Below are 16,750 nucleotides of genomic sequence, written 5' to 3' on the forward strand. Positions count from 1 at the left end.
GCATTGCCTTTCTTTGGGATTGGAATGAAAACTGACCTTTTCCAGTCCTGTGGACACTGCTGAGTTTTCCAAATTTGCTGGCATATTGAGTGCAGCACTTTCACAGCATCATCTTTCAGGATTTGAAATAGCTCAACTGGAATTCCATCACCTCCATTAGCTTTGTTCGTAGTGATGCTTTCTAAGGCCCACTTGACTTCACATTCCAGAATGTCTGGCTCTAGGTGGGTGATCACACCATCATGATTATTTTGGTCATGAAGATCTTTTTTGTACAGTTCTTCTGTGTATTCATAACACTTCTGTCCATTATTGCCCCCATCTTTGCATGAAATGTTCCCGTGGTATCTCTAATTTTCTTGAAGAGATTTCTAGTCTTTCCCATTCTGTTGTTTTCCTCTATTTCTTTGCACTGATCGCTGAGGAAAGCTTTCTTATCTCTTCTTTCTATTCTTTGGAACTCTGCATTCAGATGCTTATATCTTTCCTTTTCTCCTTTGCTTTTCACTTCTCTTCTTTTCAGAGCTATTTGTAAAGCCTCCTCAGACAGCCATTTTGATTTTTTGCATTTCTTTTCCATGGGGATGGTCTTGATCCCTGTCTCCTGTACAATGTCACGAACCTCCATCCATAGTTCATCAGGCACTCTATCAGATCTAGTCCCTTAAGTCTATTTCTCACTTCCACTGTATAATCATAAGGGATTTGATTTAGGTCATACCTGAATGGTCTAGTGGTTTTCCCTACTTTCTTCAATTTAAGTCTGAATTTGTCAAGAAGGAGTTCATGATCTGAGCCACAGTTGGCTCCCAGTCTTGTTTTTGCTGACTGTATAGAGCTTCACCATCTTTGGCTGCAAAGAATATAATCAATCTGATTTCAGTGTTGACCATCTGGTGATGTCCATGTGTAGAGTCTTCTCTTGTGTTGTTGGAAGAGGGTGTTTGCTATGACCAGTGCGTTCTCTTGGCAAAACTCTATTAGCCCTGGCCCTGCTTCATTCCCTACTCCAAGGCCATACTTGCCTGTTAATCCAGGTGTTTCTTGACTTCTTACTTTTGCATTCCAGTCCCTTATAACCATGAACTTCCAGATGTTCAAGCTGGTTTTAGAAAAGGCAGAGGAACCAGAGATCAAATTGCCAACATCCGCTGGATCATCAAAAAAGAAAGAGAGTTCCAAAAAAACATCTCTTTCGGCTTTATTGACTATGCCAAAGCCTTTGACTGTGTGGATCACAATAAACTGTGGAAAATTCTGAAAGAGATGGGAATACCAGACCACCTGACCTGCCTCTTGAGAAACTTATATGCAGGTCAGGAAGCAACAATCAGAACTAGACATGGAACAACAGACTGGTTCCAAATAGGAAAAGGAGTACATGAAGGCTGTATACTGTCACCCTGCTTATTTAACTTATACGCAGAGTACATCATGAGAAATGCTGGACTGGAAGAAGCACAAGCTGGAATCAAGATTGCCAAGAGAAATATCAATCACCTCAGATATGCATATGACACCACCCTTATGGCAGAAAGTGAAGAGGAACTAAAAAGCCTCTTGATAAAAGTGAAAGAGGAGAGTGAAAAAGTTGGCTTAAAGCTCAACATTCAGAAAACGAAGATCATGGCATCTGGTCCCATCACTTCATGGTAAATAGATGGGGAAACAGTGGAAACAGTGTCAAACTTTATTTTTCTGGGCTCCAAAATCACTGCAGATGGTGACTGCAGCCATGAAATTAAAAGACGCTTACTCCTTGGAAGGAAAGTTATGACCAACCTAGATAGTAATTGAAAAGCAGAGATATTACTTTGCCAACAAAGGTCCGTCTAGTCAAGGCTATGGTTTTTCCAGTGGTTGTGTGTGGATGTGAGAGTTGGACTGTGAAGAAAGCTGAGCGCTGAAGAATTGATGCTTTTGAACTGTGGTGTTGGAGAAGACTCTTGAGAGTCCCTTGGACTGCAAGGAGATCCAACCAGTCCATCCTAAAGGTGATCAGTCCTGGGTGTTCATTGGAAGGACTGATGTTGAAGCTGAAACTCCAATACTTTGGCTAACTCATGCGAAGAGTTGACTCATTGGAAAACACCCTGATGCTGGGAGGGATCGTGGGCAGGAGGAGAAGGGGATGACAGAGGATGAGATGGCTGGATGGACTTGAGTTTGAGTGAACTCTAGGAGTTGGTGATGGACAGGGAGGCTTGGCGTGCTGCGTTTCATGGGGTTGCAAAGAGTCAGATGCGACTGAGCGACTGAACTGAACTGAACTGAATGAGTACATCTATCATTCAAAGAATAGTTTTTTTTTTTTTTTTAATGATTTTACTTGTGTCAAAGTAATACATGTAAAGGTATTATTGCTTTAACATTTTATATGTTCTTGAAAAGCCTCATGTTCTTCAAAATCTCAAACTAAAAATAACAGGACCTATGGGGACAATTAGATCTGGGACCATCCATTTGACTGCTATTGAACTTCGTAATCAGAGTATCAACAGTAAAACAACAAAACAAAAAAAATTCTAAGCAAACTACAAGCATTGTTAAATCTCAAGGGAAGTTTTCCTCTATCATCACAGTGAATCAATTCCTTGCAGCCTTACAACTTGGGCTGCAGCTTCCTCCTTTGAGATGCAGTACATTTGCCTTTGATAGAGAATGTTTGCATCCCAATTAGAAATGCTATCTGGGGTGGAGCCATTTTTCTTAACCCATTGTTTTTTAACTGGGGGCTAAATCCTTTCAGCTTCTTCATCTGCACTTGCTGCTTCCCAGCTAGTGAAAAGTACAACACTATGTGCATTAAAGTAAAACACTTCTGCAACCTTTGACTTTTAAGGTCTTCATATATTGCTAACGGGGATGGCAATGGCACCCCACCCCAGTACTCTTGCCTGGAAAATCCAATGGATGGAGGAGCCTAGTGGGCTACAGTCCATGGGGTCACTAAGGCTTTCTTTCAGTGTTGACAAAACTTGTACTGAATTGCCTTGATTGTGCTTGATTAACATGGTGGGAGAAATCCAGTATGAACCAAAATGAATTCTGAATTTTATCAACATCACTTTCCTATTTGTTGTTTGGGTATGAGGCAATTATATAAAAAGAAAACAAATGTTACGGTAGAATAAGCTACAAAAAAAGCAAACAATACTGTGCAGTAATGGATTAACCTTGTCTGGAGAGAGATGTAGGAGATGCAGGAGATGGGGTCACTATCCTTGGGGTCGGGAAGTTCCTTTGGAGTAGGAAACAGCAACCTGCTCCAGTATTCTTGCCTGAAAAAAAAATTTCCATGGACAGAGAAGCCTGGTGGGTTACAATCCATGGGGTGGCAAAGAGTCAGACACCACTGAGTGATTAAGCAGGCAGGCAGAGAGATGTGGTCTTTGCTGTCAGCAAAGAGGTTGGTACCACTGAAGCCTTTGGACTGTTCTGTCTGATAAGAGTATCATTGTTTACTGGGAACCTTGGGGCATGTCAGATAGTTTCTACTACCAGTGTGCCTTGGGCTTTCCTGGTGGCTGAGACAGTAAAGAATCTGCCTGTAATGCAGGAGACCTGGATTGGATCCCTGGGTCATGCAGATATCCTGGAGAAGGAAATGGCTATCCACTCAGGTATTCTTGCTTGGAGAATTCCGTGGACAGAGGAGCCTCTGGGGCTATGGTCCATGGGGTCACAAAGACTCAGACACAACTCAGCGACTAACACTTTCACTTTACACTTTGGGGGTATAGGTATCAGTTTGACCTCTGGAAGGGCTGAAGACTATGGTCAGTCATGTGATTAGTCAAGCATGTCTATATGACCAAGCCCTAATAAAAACTGCTTCCCTTGTAGCTTACTGGGTAAAGAATTTGCCTGCAGTGCAGGACCTGGGTTCTATTCCTGACTTTGGAAGATCCCTTGGAGAAGGAAATGGCAACCCACTCCAGTATTCTTGCATGGAGAATCCCATAGATAGAGGAGCCTAGCAGGATACAGTCTATGGGGTCGCAATAGTTGGACACCACCCAGGTTGACGATACTCCATGCATATTGTCACACATCATTACCGACAGGAGTTTGTACTGTTTATGACCCCACTGGGGGAGGGAAAATGAATGCTCTGCATATGGAACACTCCTGGATCCTGTGCTCATTTGCTGATTTTAATTTGTATTCTTTTGCTGTAATAAACCATAATCATGGATATAATGCCTTTTCTGAGTTCTGTGATGCCTTTCAGCAAATGATTGAACCTGGAGATGGTCTGGGTAACTTCTGAACTTGAATTTGGTGTCAGAAATGAGGGTAGTCTTGGGAATTATAAAACTTCATAAATACAGTAAAGCTTATGACACAAAGTCAGTAGCTCTCTCTGATCTGTGCATTTCTATTTCTGAAACACACGTCCGAGATAATCACTTTCAATTCACTTAGCTTTCATTTTTAGCTCAATTTCTACTTAGCTTTAAATCACTAAAAATTTCTTACCCACTTTAGATAGCATCTATACACTAGTATATATACTATAGTAAATTATGACTGACTTACTTTTACCCTATATACATATACTCGACTACCCCTCTCTCCTATCTTCCCACGATAGCTATATTACCTTTTGTTAAAGTTTATATGATTATGACTAGGTAAATATTGTTCACAATATTTGTTGTATGTTTTTACATTTTTTTCTTGCACAACATTTGTTTTTCCCAAAATTAATATTATAATTGGTGTTTGGTTGGTTTCCTTAGTTTTACACATATCCAGCACCAAGTCATTGTCTCTTCACTCCAAACTCTGATAAAGCTGACATTTTTTTTATAGTACAGTCAAACACATTTACTTTTTTTTTTCTTGGAGACATCCCTCTAGGACTCTTTAGTCCTTCAGTTCCAACAAGCTTCTGGTTGTCCTGTAGGCCTGCTGCACATCTATCTCTAAGGGCACGATGTTCGTAACACACTCGGAAATCTCTTAGCTTCCCCCCTGTGTTGGATCCTCCGTTTCCTGGATCCCAGATCTTCTTCCGTGATTTAGTTTTTTACTTTGGTTTAATACTTTCTCAGCTTTCTCAAGTTCCTTTATGAGAAAGTGTACATGGGAAATAAAGCTATGAGATCTTGCATGAAGGAAAAATGTCCTCATCTTAACAGTTGACTGATAGTGTGGCTGAGCATAAAATTCAAGTCTGGACATGATTTTATTCAGATTTATTCAGATATTTGAGTATATTGATCTCTAGCTTCCAGAATTGCTATTGAGAAGTTTGACAGCATTCTCTCCTTATCATTTGAATGTGACCTGTTTTTCTCTCTTAAATTTTGAGAATCTTCTTTGTTTACAAAAGTCTCTGAAATTTAAAAATATACCTTAGGGTCCATATTTTAAAATTCATTTTGCTAGAAATTCATTGGGTTTTTCATTTTGGAAACTCACATGTTGCAGCTATGAGAAATTTTCTTACAGTTCCTTGATAACTTTCTTCCTTTGTTCCTTTGTTTTTTCTGGAGCTCTCACGATTTAGGTGTTGGAGTTTCTGAACTATTTATTTTTTTAGAAGTTTTGGTAATTTTCTTTACATTTTCCAGCTTTTGGTCAATTTGTTTATTCTGAAGATTTCTGCAACTTTATCTTTCAACCCTTCTACTGATTTTTAAATGTCTGTTGCTATGGTTTTAGGTTCTAAGGGATTCTTTTTCTCTGTATTTTCTTGGTTCATGAATCTTCTCTTACTTAAAAACATATATTTTTTCTTTTGCTTTGTCTTTGTTTCCTCCAAACTTTGTCCTTTCTTTGAATTTTATCTTTTATCCCAAAGCATTTTCTAAAGCATTTTGTGTTCATTCGTATTTTCTTGTGCAATAACGAACACTGAATTATTGGAATGGGGCTTCCCAGGTGGCTCCCAGTGGTAAAGAATTCACCTGCCAATGCAGGAGATTCTGGAGATGTGAGTTTGATCCCTGGGTTGGGAAGATCCTCTGGAGGAGGATATGATAACCCACTCCAGTATTCTTGCCTAGAAAATCCCTTGGACAGAGGAGCCTGGTGAGCTACAGTCCACGGGGGTTGAAAAAGAGTCAGACATGACTGAATGACTGAGCACCTCTACATTATTCATGGAAGTTGATTGGATGCACTGATGTGAAACCTGCAGATATGGAGGGCCCACTGAACTATGCGATTTTATAAAGTGGACTTGAGCATCTGTGGGTTTTGGTATTCACTAAGGTCCTGGAACTAATCACTTGTGATGCTGAGGGATGGCTGTATTTTTGTTTGAATTCCTAAGTCTGTTGGAATCTCTAGCTCATATAATATTAGTTCTCAGTAATATATTCCTCATAAATCATAGTTGTAGAAACACAGATTGTTAGAAATGGAAAGAAACATAGTTCATTGAATCCAACTCTTCAAATGTTAAGATGTAAAGCATGGGTAAAGGCTTTGCTCAAATTCCCACATCATACCAGTAGTAGATTCTAGGACCAAAAATTGAGACTCCTTCTCAGGCCAAAGGTCTTTCCCTTATATTACTCTATGAATTTTAATTTTTTTCTAATACTAATGTTCTTGGAGGAAGAGTTTTTACCTTTTGCTTCTTTGTAAGAACTCATCTCAATAAGAGGCATAGCAACAAGTAAACCTTTGCCCTAAGAGGACAAAGAGATAATGAAACACTAATGAATTGGTAGATTTCAGTGTTGAAAAAGAGTTGGAGTCTACATCTTAACTTAATAGGAAAGAACGTCATAGCTAACGAGTGACATCTGCCAAGGCTATAGAGGGAGGGAATGCTATACGTGTCAGTTCAGTTCAGTTCAGTCGCTCAGTTGTGTTCGACTCTTTGCGACCCCATGAATCGCAGCACGCCAGACCTCCCTGTCCATCACCAGCTCCCAGAGTTCATTCAGACTCACGTCCATCGAGTCAGTGATGTCATCCAGCCATCTCATCCTCTGTTGTCCCCCTCTCCTCCTGCCCCCAATCCCTCCCAGCATCAAGGTCTTTTCCAATGAGTCAACTCTTCACATGAGGTGGCCAAAGTCCTGGAGTTTCAGCTTTAGCATCATTCCCTCCAAAGAAATCCCAGGGCTGATCTCCTTCAGAATGGACTGGCTGGATCTCCTTGCAGTCCAAGGGACCCTCAAGAGTCTTCTCCAACACCACAGTTCAAAAGCATCAATTCTTCGGTGCTCAGCTTTCTTCACAGTCCAACTCTCACATCCATACATGTCAGATATGTGTTTTTCTCTGTATGCAATAATCAGTCCTCTTCACTTATATGAGCCTGGGAAAGATGTACATATATGGAGAATAAGAGGAGAATGTGGATACCTACCCAGTAACCAGCAATGGAATCAACCCTAGCTCCCAATATGGTGACATATGCCCCTGCCAGCTAGCCTCACTATCTGCTTAAGTTATAGACATGGAGCTTTTGTTTTAGTAGCAAAGTTGTGTCTGATTCTTTTGAGACCCTATCTATGCTTGGAGTTGTGTGTGTTAAGTTGCTTCAGTTGCGTTACAACAAAACTGTCCTATTCCTGTGTCAGTCATAGTACTTAGCACTCAGTAGATGCTTTAAAATTCCTTGTGGAATAAAAATATGGCCTTCAAAACATGACTGTGAATCCCTAGATGAACAGAGTACAATTTCCTTTGACATAAAATTGAAAATATTGTAACCTGATAACTGTATTGCATAAGTATACATTATACATATAATACAGAGGTATACAGCATACAGTATGCATAAGTATAATGTTCCTTATATTGTTCGAATCAACTCTCAAAGTTGCCCAGAGGACATGAACGAAAAAGGGCGATTCAGAAAACTCTCCTGTAACATATGGGATTTTTGAGTCAAATTGCGGGGAAAATCTGACTCCGCGTGGACTTCCATTCTGTAAATCATTTTCTTCCGTAGGCTCAGCTTGTGTGATGTCAGGAGTTCCGGGAGTCAAGACAGCGTGGGGGCATGGATCCAATATTGACTCATACTTGGTGGAAGAAATCTACCCCAAAGTCTGGAAGAGATAATTCGGTAGTGAGCACTAGGGATGTGACTCTAACCGCAGAGGAAAAAGGGCAACCAAGGTGTAAGTTTTGTCTTACGACTACCTACTCATTGAGGCCTGAGGATAGTATGAGATACGATCGAAAATCTTGCTGACGCTTAATGCATAGCCATGGCCAGTTTTTAGAAAGAAGACAGCCTGAAGAGAAAAAAGAAAGTTTTCAGTCCCTTCATATTAGTAATTTGGTCACACTTTGGCTCTTGGTGGATTTGTAAAACTTTTACAGGATCTCTTGTGTGGTGAATGATCCTTCAGTCACAGTATTGGCTGAACCAACGAAGTGTGAAACCTCTAGTTTGCATGTGCAACAGAAGATGTTTCACAGGCAAAAGAGAGAGAACCACCTTCTTTGGTAAAGTTGACAAGACAGGAAAAGATCAAAAAATATACCATTGTAGTGACAACATACTAACTAAACAAATCATATGCTGAGAAAAAAAACCCCCAAAACCATGAAACTCTCACAGGATGAGATTCATTTCCATCCTGTGAGATAGTGGACCAGTCCTGGGATGGATCAGTCCTGGGATGCTGAACCAGTTACAGAATTTGTGGGAACCAGTGCAAAAGGAAAACGGGAGCCCCTTGTTTAAAACTTATTAGGAATTTCAACAAGGTAACCACAGAGCAGTAAACCAAATATGGGCTTCTCTAAGTGCGGGGTCTTGATAGACTGTGCAGGTCTTATGTCCATGAAGTTGGGTCTGCTGCGATGTCTAACCAATAATTTCAAAACTTTTATTTGCAGTCTTACTATTTTTTAAGAATTTGAAGAGTGATAATTTTTATAAAAATTTTTTATTGAGATATAGTTGATTTATGAAGAGTGACTATAATCTCACAAATTCTGCAGAAAATAATCCCAGAAATTAAAGCCTGACAGAATGTAATTATCTGAATTCACATGTCTAACACAATTATTGGCACATATAGTAGTTTTAATGGCTATTGATTGGTGACAGGTAGATTAGGGAAAAGGTTTTGGTTCTAAACTTATCTCTGCATTGTCCAGTTGAAGGAATTTAAGCACAGCACTTCAGTTTTTCCCCCTTGGTCTTATTTTATAAATCTAAAAAATGATGGACTAGGCAATAGATAATCTCTATAATTTCCTAATTCTGTATTATTCTTGGTCATGACATCAAGAGGTAGTTAGAGCTTGAATTTTAGTCTTGTATTTACTAATCCTAAACATCTGGCCATGTTATAAATATGTCCCTAATGTATATATAGATTTGTTGTTGTTTACTTGCTCAGTTGTGTCTGACTCTTTATGACTCCATGGACTGTAGCCCATCAGGCTTCTCTGTCCATAGGATTCTCCAGGTAAGAATACTGGACTGGGTTGCCATTCCCTCTTCCAGGGGATCTTCCTGACTCGAGGATCAAACCTGCATCTGTTATGTCTAACCTGCATTGGCAGGTGGATTCTTTACCACTAGTGCCACCTGGAAAGCTCCATATGTGTGTGTGTGTGTGTGTGTGTGTGTGTGTGTGTGTGTGTGTGTGTGTGTGTGTGTATGTAATTTTGAATAGGAATTCACAATTTACAAACCCCAGATGATATGTCCCAAAGATGGACCTCACTATTATTAACTGCCTGTGCCTAACACCATAAATCAAGGGATGAGTAGAAGAAATTTTTACTTCTTTCCAGAACGTTAGTAATGTTCCTTCCAATAACTTGGAGTTTGGTCACAGGTTTCCTGAGTAGTATTGAGTGCATGCACTTGTCTCAAGTCTCTGAAAAGGGTTTCTTGTCACTGTGTCACCCTGTAAGCATATTACGTGGGCTGTTTTTTTGTTTTTTGTTTTTTTTTTTGCTTGAGGGGAGCTGCAATAAAGCCACAGGGCAGCAATGTAATTTCCACTCTCCTCATTTACTTTACATGAGGCTTTGGTCCCACAAATACTCTTTGACTTTGTTTTGGGGAAGATAATTCCTCAAAGGATTTTCTGCCCTTTGTCACAAAAAATACTACATGGAATTTTTCCAGTCAGAGTTGGCTAAAGAGACATAGCATCATGTTTCCAACGTTAATCATGAACCCTCTTTAATTAAACACAAGCTTCCTACAGGTTAGTGCTGACAGCACTGGGGTTAGAACTTAAGGAAAATTGTGCATATGCGTGTGTGGGAAGCCCTGAGGAAAACTACCTTGAGGGAGAAGTAGGCCCTGGATTAAGCATTCAAGCTCACTTTTATTCAGTGCTGTCTATAGACAAATCTTCAAGCTACATTGCCTTTAGGAGAGAAAACGGGGCTGTAGAAGTGATGAAACAATATCTGATTTTAGAGAACTCGGTCCAGTATGGGAGAAGATACAAAACTAACTCTAATATGAGACTGAAGGATCAAGCCTCTAAGAAAAATGTGAACCACTCTCCTAGGCCTACGTAGAGAAGAAGGATAGTTTTGAGAGAACTCATGGGAATAATGATTTTTGAGGCTGGACTTGAATGCCTGGGTACCACTCTGAGAGGCACACATGTGGGAAATCAAGGAACAGTATGAGCAACGGTTCAAGGTGTGCTTTTTTAGGAATGACTAGTCACCCCACATACCTCAATTGGGAACAGTTCACTTCTACTGAGTTCTTGCTATATGACAGGCAAAAGTCTCAGTACTTCATATCACCTGACAATTTTCAACTGAAGGCTAGAGGAGATATTAATATTAGGGTCACTTTAATGATAAGGAAATCTAGCTATAGAAGAGTTAAAAAGCTCACTCAAGATTATACAGCTAGATAGCTGTGAAGCCAGAATTCAAGCCTGCATTCATAAATGCAATACTGCTGTGTATACACTGCAGGTTGAAACACAAGGTGGGCTGGAACCAAATAGCAGAGGGTCTTCTATGGCATCCCTAAGTACTGTATTTCATAAATAAATTACTAAGGGAGGAGAAAATATTCCTATTTTTTTTGTATTTGAAATGAAAAGAAATAAAAAAGTTAAAAAAGAATCCATTATTAGTGATAATTTGGAACAATTGATCATCTAGTGCTTTGATGTTCAATATCATAGCCTCCGGCTGCGTGTGGCTACTGAGCATTTGAATATGGCCAGTCTAAACTGAGATGTGCCATATGTATAAAATGAACACCAAATTTCTAGAATTTAGGATGTATAATATTTTATTAATATTTTTCTGTGTTGATACATACTGATACATTTTGGATATATTGTTTTAAGTAAAATATATTTTAAAATTATTTTTCTTTGTTTCTTTTTACCTTTAGTAATGGAGCTATTAGAGAATTGGCTTGCATTATATTTCTGTTGGGCATTGCTGGTCAGAGCAACATAGAGTTACGGTGGATGTTATGCTAACTGTCTTTGATAGAAGGACTTCCTACCACATCGGTTTTCTAACCACATTCTTTCCTTGCTTTCTGTCCATTTGCAAGAAAAATTTTAAGAGGCACCCCCTCTGTAAAGGTTTGAGAGCCCCTAGAATTTCCTTTTTCACTTGCTTCAAACCACAAAAGAATGATCAATGTGATCTCTGGATGAGGAGTCAGCATTTTACAAGGGCAAAGGAGGAGGTGTACAAAAATTTCCAATCCCTGGACGGTGTGAAGTGAAAGTGTTTTCAAAGGATCCCACAAGAATGGCATGGGTGGGCATAATGGGTCTGTCTCCTCGTCAAAAGACCCAAGGAGTTGAAAGGAAACTCTAACTACAAGACCAAAATGCCACAAAACCATAGTTATTAATACCAACTAACTAGCATCTCTGTCTATCTATCACCATCTCATCTTAAAAAACTTGTGAAAATACGTAATCTTGATGAGACTTCAATTAGGTATAAATACCAGCACCAAAAGGAGACACAGTACATTCTTCTGATCATCTGCAGATCAACAATTAGAAAAGAAAGATCAGCTACCTCCTTGGGACCTGATCATAACACAGGAGCTACCGATTTCAACTACTCCGGCCTAACTCTCTCCTAAACGATGAAATATACAAGCTCCTTCTTAGCTTTACTGCTCTGTGTGCTTTTGGGTTTTTCTGGTTCTTATGGCCAGGGCCCATTTTTTAAAGAAATAGAAAACTTAAAGGAGTATTTTGTAAGTATGATCTTTTAATGAGACTTTCTTGTGATTGACTTGATGTTTGATGTTGACTTGGAATTCTATTTGTGATGGGCTCTCATCTCTAGTCTTCAGTCGTTTTGAGAAGACTTGGTGTTATTGTGACTGTTGGCTAGCTGTGTTTGTTTGTTTGTTTGTTTGACTAAACGATCTCTGCTCAGTTTGCTACAGAGATTTAGGAGGGATTCATGAATCCTCCAAAAGATGGGCATAATATGGGTGTATATCATAGTGTTGATATTTTGTGATGAGAATCCATTTAACTATGATGTTAAGTAGTAAGCATACTGAAAAGACAGCTGAGTGTTAATTTTTGATTTCTTATGTTACCCTAATGGTGACAGTCAAAAGTCAAGATCAACATTAAAAATGGTCATTTGAAATAATTGATCAATTAAAGAAGATGAGGTCCTTAAATATTTGGCTTAAAAACAAAAACACTTATAGGTGTTTTTCTCTAAAAATTTATTTTAAAATTTTACTATCCCATCTAGATTGTCTGTGAATTACTCTTGGACTCAGTCACTTGCTGAGATTTTTTTTGTAGGAGTTATAATAATCTAGTTTATATTTAAAAAATTTTTTGTCTTGTTTTATGAATTTCTTAAAAATTTATTTGTGGTTAATTAAAATAGCTTGTGCATTTTAAATATTTTATCATATGTCCAAATTTAGCTATTATAATTATAGCTGGAGCTATCTTCTAAAGGCGATATAATATAGGAGGACACAGGTAGAGGTTACAGAAACCTATACCATAGGGGGGCAGTATTTTATAGTGAGATGGTGATGTTAATTTTTTTTTTTTAACTATACCTTTTTCTTACCATAGTAATTTGGGACAGCTGAAGTATCATCAGTCTTGAATGAGTTCATTGTGATGTTATACTAGTAAATAAGAAAGCAAAAATCACACGATAGTCTTTGGCTATTATCCAACAGGATAGCTTTTGAGAATATTTTTTGTTAGAACTAAACAGTGTTGAAAAGAAAATCAGTAAATATTGCCAACATCCAAGTTCAATAAAACTTGAGGTCCATTTTTACAGCAATTTATGGACTAATTTTAAGCCAATTTTTTCTTGTGTTGTTTTATTTTCCAGAATGCAAGTAACCCAGATGTAGCTAAGGGTGGGCCTCTTTTCTCAGAAATTTTGAAGAATTGGAAAGAGGTAAGCTGAACATTTCCATTTGGCTGATTTTCCTGTTGCTTTTTTTCCGATGGATAAATTCACATCAACCTCTCTTTGTGCTCTTTTCTCCCAAGGAGAGTGACAAAAAGATTATTCAGAGCCAAATTGTCTCCTTCTACTTCAAACTCTTTGAAAACCTCAAAGATAACCAGGTCATTCAAAGGAGCATGGATATCATCAAGCAAGACATGTTTCAGAAGTTCTTGAATGGCAGCTCTGAGAAACTGGAGGACTTCAAAAAGCTGATTCAAATTCCGGTGAGATGATCTTAATGCTTTCTTTAGTATCATCGCAGAGACTCTTACAAAGCACTTCATTCCCAGAAAATAGAAATTAGATACCGGGTATAAAGCTCTGAAGTGAACTTGTAGTCAAAATGCCTCTTTGCTAGTTCTCTTTTGCCTTGGGTGACTTTGCAGAGTCAGTTATTGGAGGCACTTAAGTCTGTGATTTTGGGAAAATACTGGCATTATGCCTATCGCACAAACATGGGTGAATGGACAAATCAGTGAGGAGGAAGCAGAGAAGGAGTTGGGGTGATGGGGGCAGAGTATTGAAAACCAATTCTCCCATTGCCCCTTGTCTCTGTGTTGGAAATTCTCTTGCTTTGAATAGCTTGCATGTCTTAATGGAAAGAGCAGTGGGAGGGAGAGGGAAGAAGATGTGTGCTCCGCCCAGCTTAGCCACCAAAGAAATGTGTGACTTCAGATGAATCACAGGCCTGGCTGGGGCTGTTTCCTCATCTTAAAAGAAGCCTGTTGAGTTCACTGTAATTTCTATGGTCTTCTTTGCTCTAAAATTCTACAATGCCATAGATAGAAAATGACAATGAGATAGGAGAAAGGAATAGCCTTTGAGGAGACAAAGGCCCTCCCACTGTCTAACTCTGGTCAACCATGCAGATTGTGTAGCCCAAGGAGAGGTGATTGCGTTTGTTTTTAGAAAGAAAATAGGTAGAATTGTCCCATCAATGAATCTTTAAAGTTTTTAGAAGCTGAAAGATAACTTTGAAGCATAAGGACAAGTCACATTTTCCAAAATTTCCTCTAAGGGACAAAGGCCTCCAGATTTTTGGGGGGGAGGGTTGGCTTTTGTATAAATAGGCTTGGGTGAGAAGAGGAGGGGTGCTTGTGTTTTCAGGATTTGTACCAGCTCTTGCTCTAACCCGGTCTGCCCCTCAACAATCTCGTATAAACTCCCATGAACTGAAATAAGTGATTGCTCTTCAAGATTTCTCTAGTCTCCATATATAAGATGGTATGAGAGTGGCTTGGAAAAATTATGCGTAATGTTTTCCATGTTCAGCGGATCTCCATTGGTTGCAGGCTAGAGAATAAAAAAGCACTGTTCCTAACCCAGTGCTGCCTCTGGCTGCTGTTCAGTCCTAGAGAAGTCCCTTAGTTTCTTGGTGATGCTTAGAAAACTGGAAAGTGAAATTTATCACCTGTAAACACACAGCTGGTAGAAATTTTTCTACTCTGTTGTAACTGGGCTTTGCAAACAATAGGTTGGTCCCATCCTTGTGGAAGCTCCAAGCCTCCTGCTTCACAATGTGCAATCTTGAGTGAGTGCTCAACCATTGTCATCTTTTGCTCAAATGTGAGCGTATTTAAGGCATGTTTTGCCTTTTTGTCTTGTAACTTAGAATCTCCTAGTCATTCTCAAAAATGTGGCAAGGTGGCTGCAGTGTTTCCAGCTTTAGAAAGAAATGTAGTGGCAGAGCAAAGATGAAGCAAATGGTCCTCATTTTATGAAGCATGAATTCACCTATATGGTCCTACTGGGAAGAGTGAGAAAATAGTTCAATTTGCTGGAATGGAAGGCAGGGTACAGGAAGATTGCTTTCATTACTAATTTTATTATATAATACCAGTAATTGATTATTACCATTAAAATAAGATCAGTGTTTATTTTTAATCCCATCATGGAAATGATGAGACTGACCTAATTTGGAGGAAATTAAAAATTATGGTTTTCCTCCTTCTAGAACTTGGTGTTTATAAAGTACTGAACCTATACCAGTGGTTTTCAAACTTGGGTGGTGCCTAAATCACCTGGTGATGTTGGTAACCACACAATGGCTGAGGCCTAGTCCGATTTCATCCACCTGGGTGTCAGAGTTTTTCATTAGGTCCTCAGGTTACTCTTTTACACACCAAGCATGAGAGCCATTGGCTATAGTAACTCATCTGATACTTATAGCAAAGACTAAGTACTAAGTGATAGAAGTGACAGAGACCCTGGGATCATCTAAACAATCTCATACTTAGTGCAGAAAACAGAGATCTGGAGAGCTTCAGTGACTGGCTTAAAGTCAGATGTATTGCACACACAGAATTCACACCCACATTTTTCTGTCACTCCACTTCTGGGTTTTTTCCACTATATAATTTTCAGATCCCTGAAGTGATAAATTTATGGATATGTGATGTGCTCCATCCTGTTACAGCACAACTATCAATTGAATTGTTATAATTTTAGTCTTTATCACTGAAGAAACCAACATTACATACTAAAGTTGATTACTGCTAGTGAAAATAATTTGTTTTAAAGAATACTTTGATTTTCTTGGGCCTAGACAGCAGAATATCCTAATGACTCCTATGCCTGAAATTAATTTTGCTGTTTTCTTTCCTAATAGGTGGATGATCTGCAGATCCAGCGCAAAGCCATAAATGAACTCATCAAGGTGATGAATGACCTGTCGCCAAAATCTAACCTCAGAAAGCGGAAGAGAAGTCAGAATCTCTTTCGAGGCCGGAGAGCATCAATGTAATGGTCCTCCTGCCTGCAATATTTGAATTTTAAAATCTAAATCTATTTATTAATATTTAATATTTTACATTATTTATATAGGGAATATATATTTAGACTTATCAAAGTATTTATAATAGTAACTTTTATGTCATGAAAATGAGTATCTATTAATATATGTGTTATTTATAATTCCTAAGACTAACTAGGCAAGTCTATGGGATTTCAAGGTTTTATCTCAGGGTCCAACGAGGCAGCTAAACTAAGCAAGAATCTGTGGGTTGTGCACTTATTTCACTTGATGATGTAATGAATGCTGATAAATGAAATGATGCCATCTAGTCACTACTTATCTGAGACTAGATCTGCATTCTGAGCCACTACTTTGATGGCATGTCAGACAGCACTTGAATGTGTCAAGGCGATATGACCCTGATAAAAACATAGCATCTCATCTCACCTTACACCTGTTGCTTCAGAATATCACTGACAATTGTGATTACACCCAAATGGAAAGTAATGTGTTTGTTTAGTTTATCAATATTTAATATATATGAATAAAGTGTAATTTTATAACTATGTATGTTGTGTCAGACTTTTTCTAAAATGGGGGCTGGGTTAAATT

At 38.7% G+C, this 16,750-nt stretch overlaps 1 protein-coding gene across 1 annotated transcript; it reads left to right on the top strand.

Moving 5' to 3' along the window:
- The first annotated feature begins 12,040 nt into the window (after window positions 1–12,040).
- IFNG (interferon gamma) lies at window positions 12,041–16,147 on the top strand. Its single transcript, XM_052640904.1, has 4 exons — window positions 12,041–12,154; window positions 13,282–13,350; window positions 13,446–13,628; window positions 16,013–16,147. The coding sequence occupies exons 1-4, from the start codon at window positions 12,041–12,043 to the stop codon at window positions 16,145–16,147; spliced, it is 501 nt and encodes a 166-aa protein (XP_052496864.1).
- Window positions 16,148–16,750: the final 603 nt, after the last annotated feature.

The sequence above is a fragment of the Budorcas taxicolor genome, chromosome 5 (assembly GCF_023091745.1).
Source record: "Budorcas taxicolor isolate Tak-1 chromosome 5, Takin1.1, whole genome shotgun sequence".
Lineage (NCBI taxonomy): Eukaryota > Metazoa > Chordata > Mammalia > Artiodactyla > Bovidae > Budorcas > Budorcas taxicolor.

What these genes read in the sequence shown, in the direction of transcription:
- IFNG (XM_052640904.1), top strand. Translation starts at nt 12,041, where the DNA reads ATGAAATATACAAGCTCCTTCTTAGCTTTACTGCTCTGTGTGCTTTTG. An exon ending in AAAACTTAAAGGAGTATTTT is followed by an intron (nt 12,155 to 13,281) that starts GTAAGTATGATC and finishes TTTATTTTCCAG; the next exon opens with AATGCAAGTAACCCAGATGT. An exon ending in AAAAGCTGATTCAAATTCCG is followed by an intron (nt 13,629 to 16,012) that starts GTGAGATGATCT and finishes CTTTCCTAATAG; the next exon opens with GTGGATGATCTGCAGATCCA.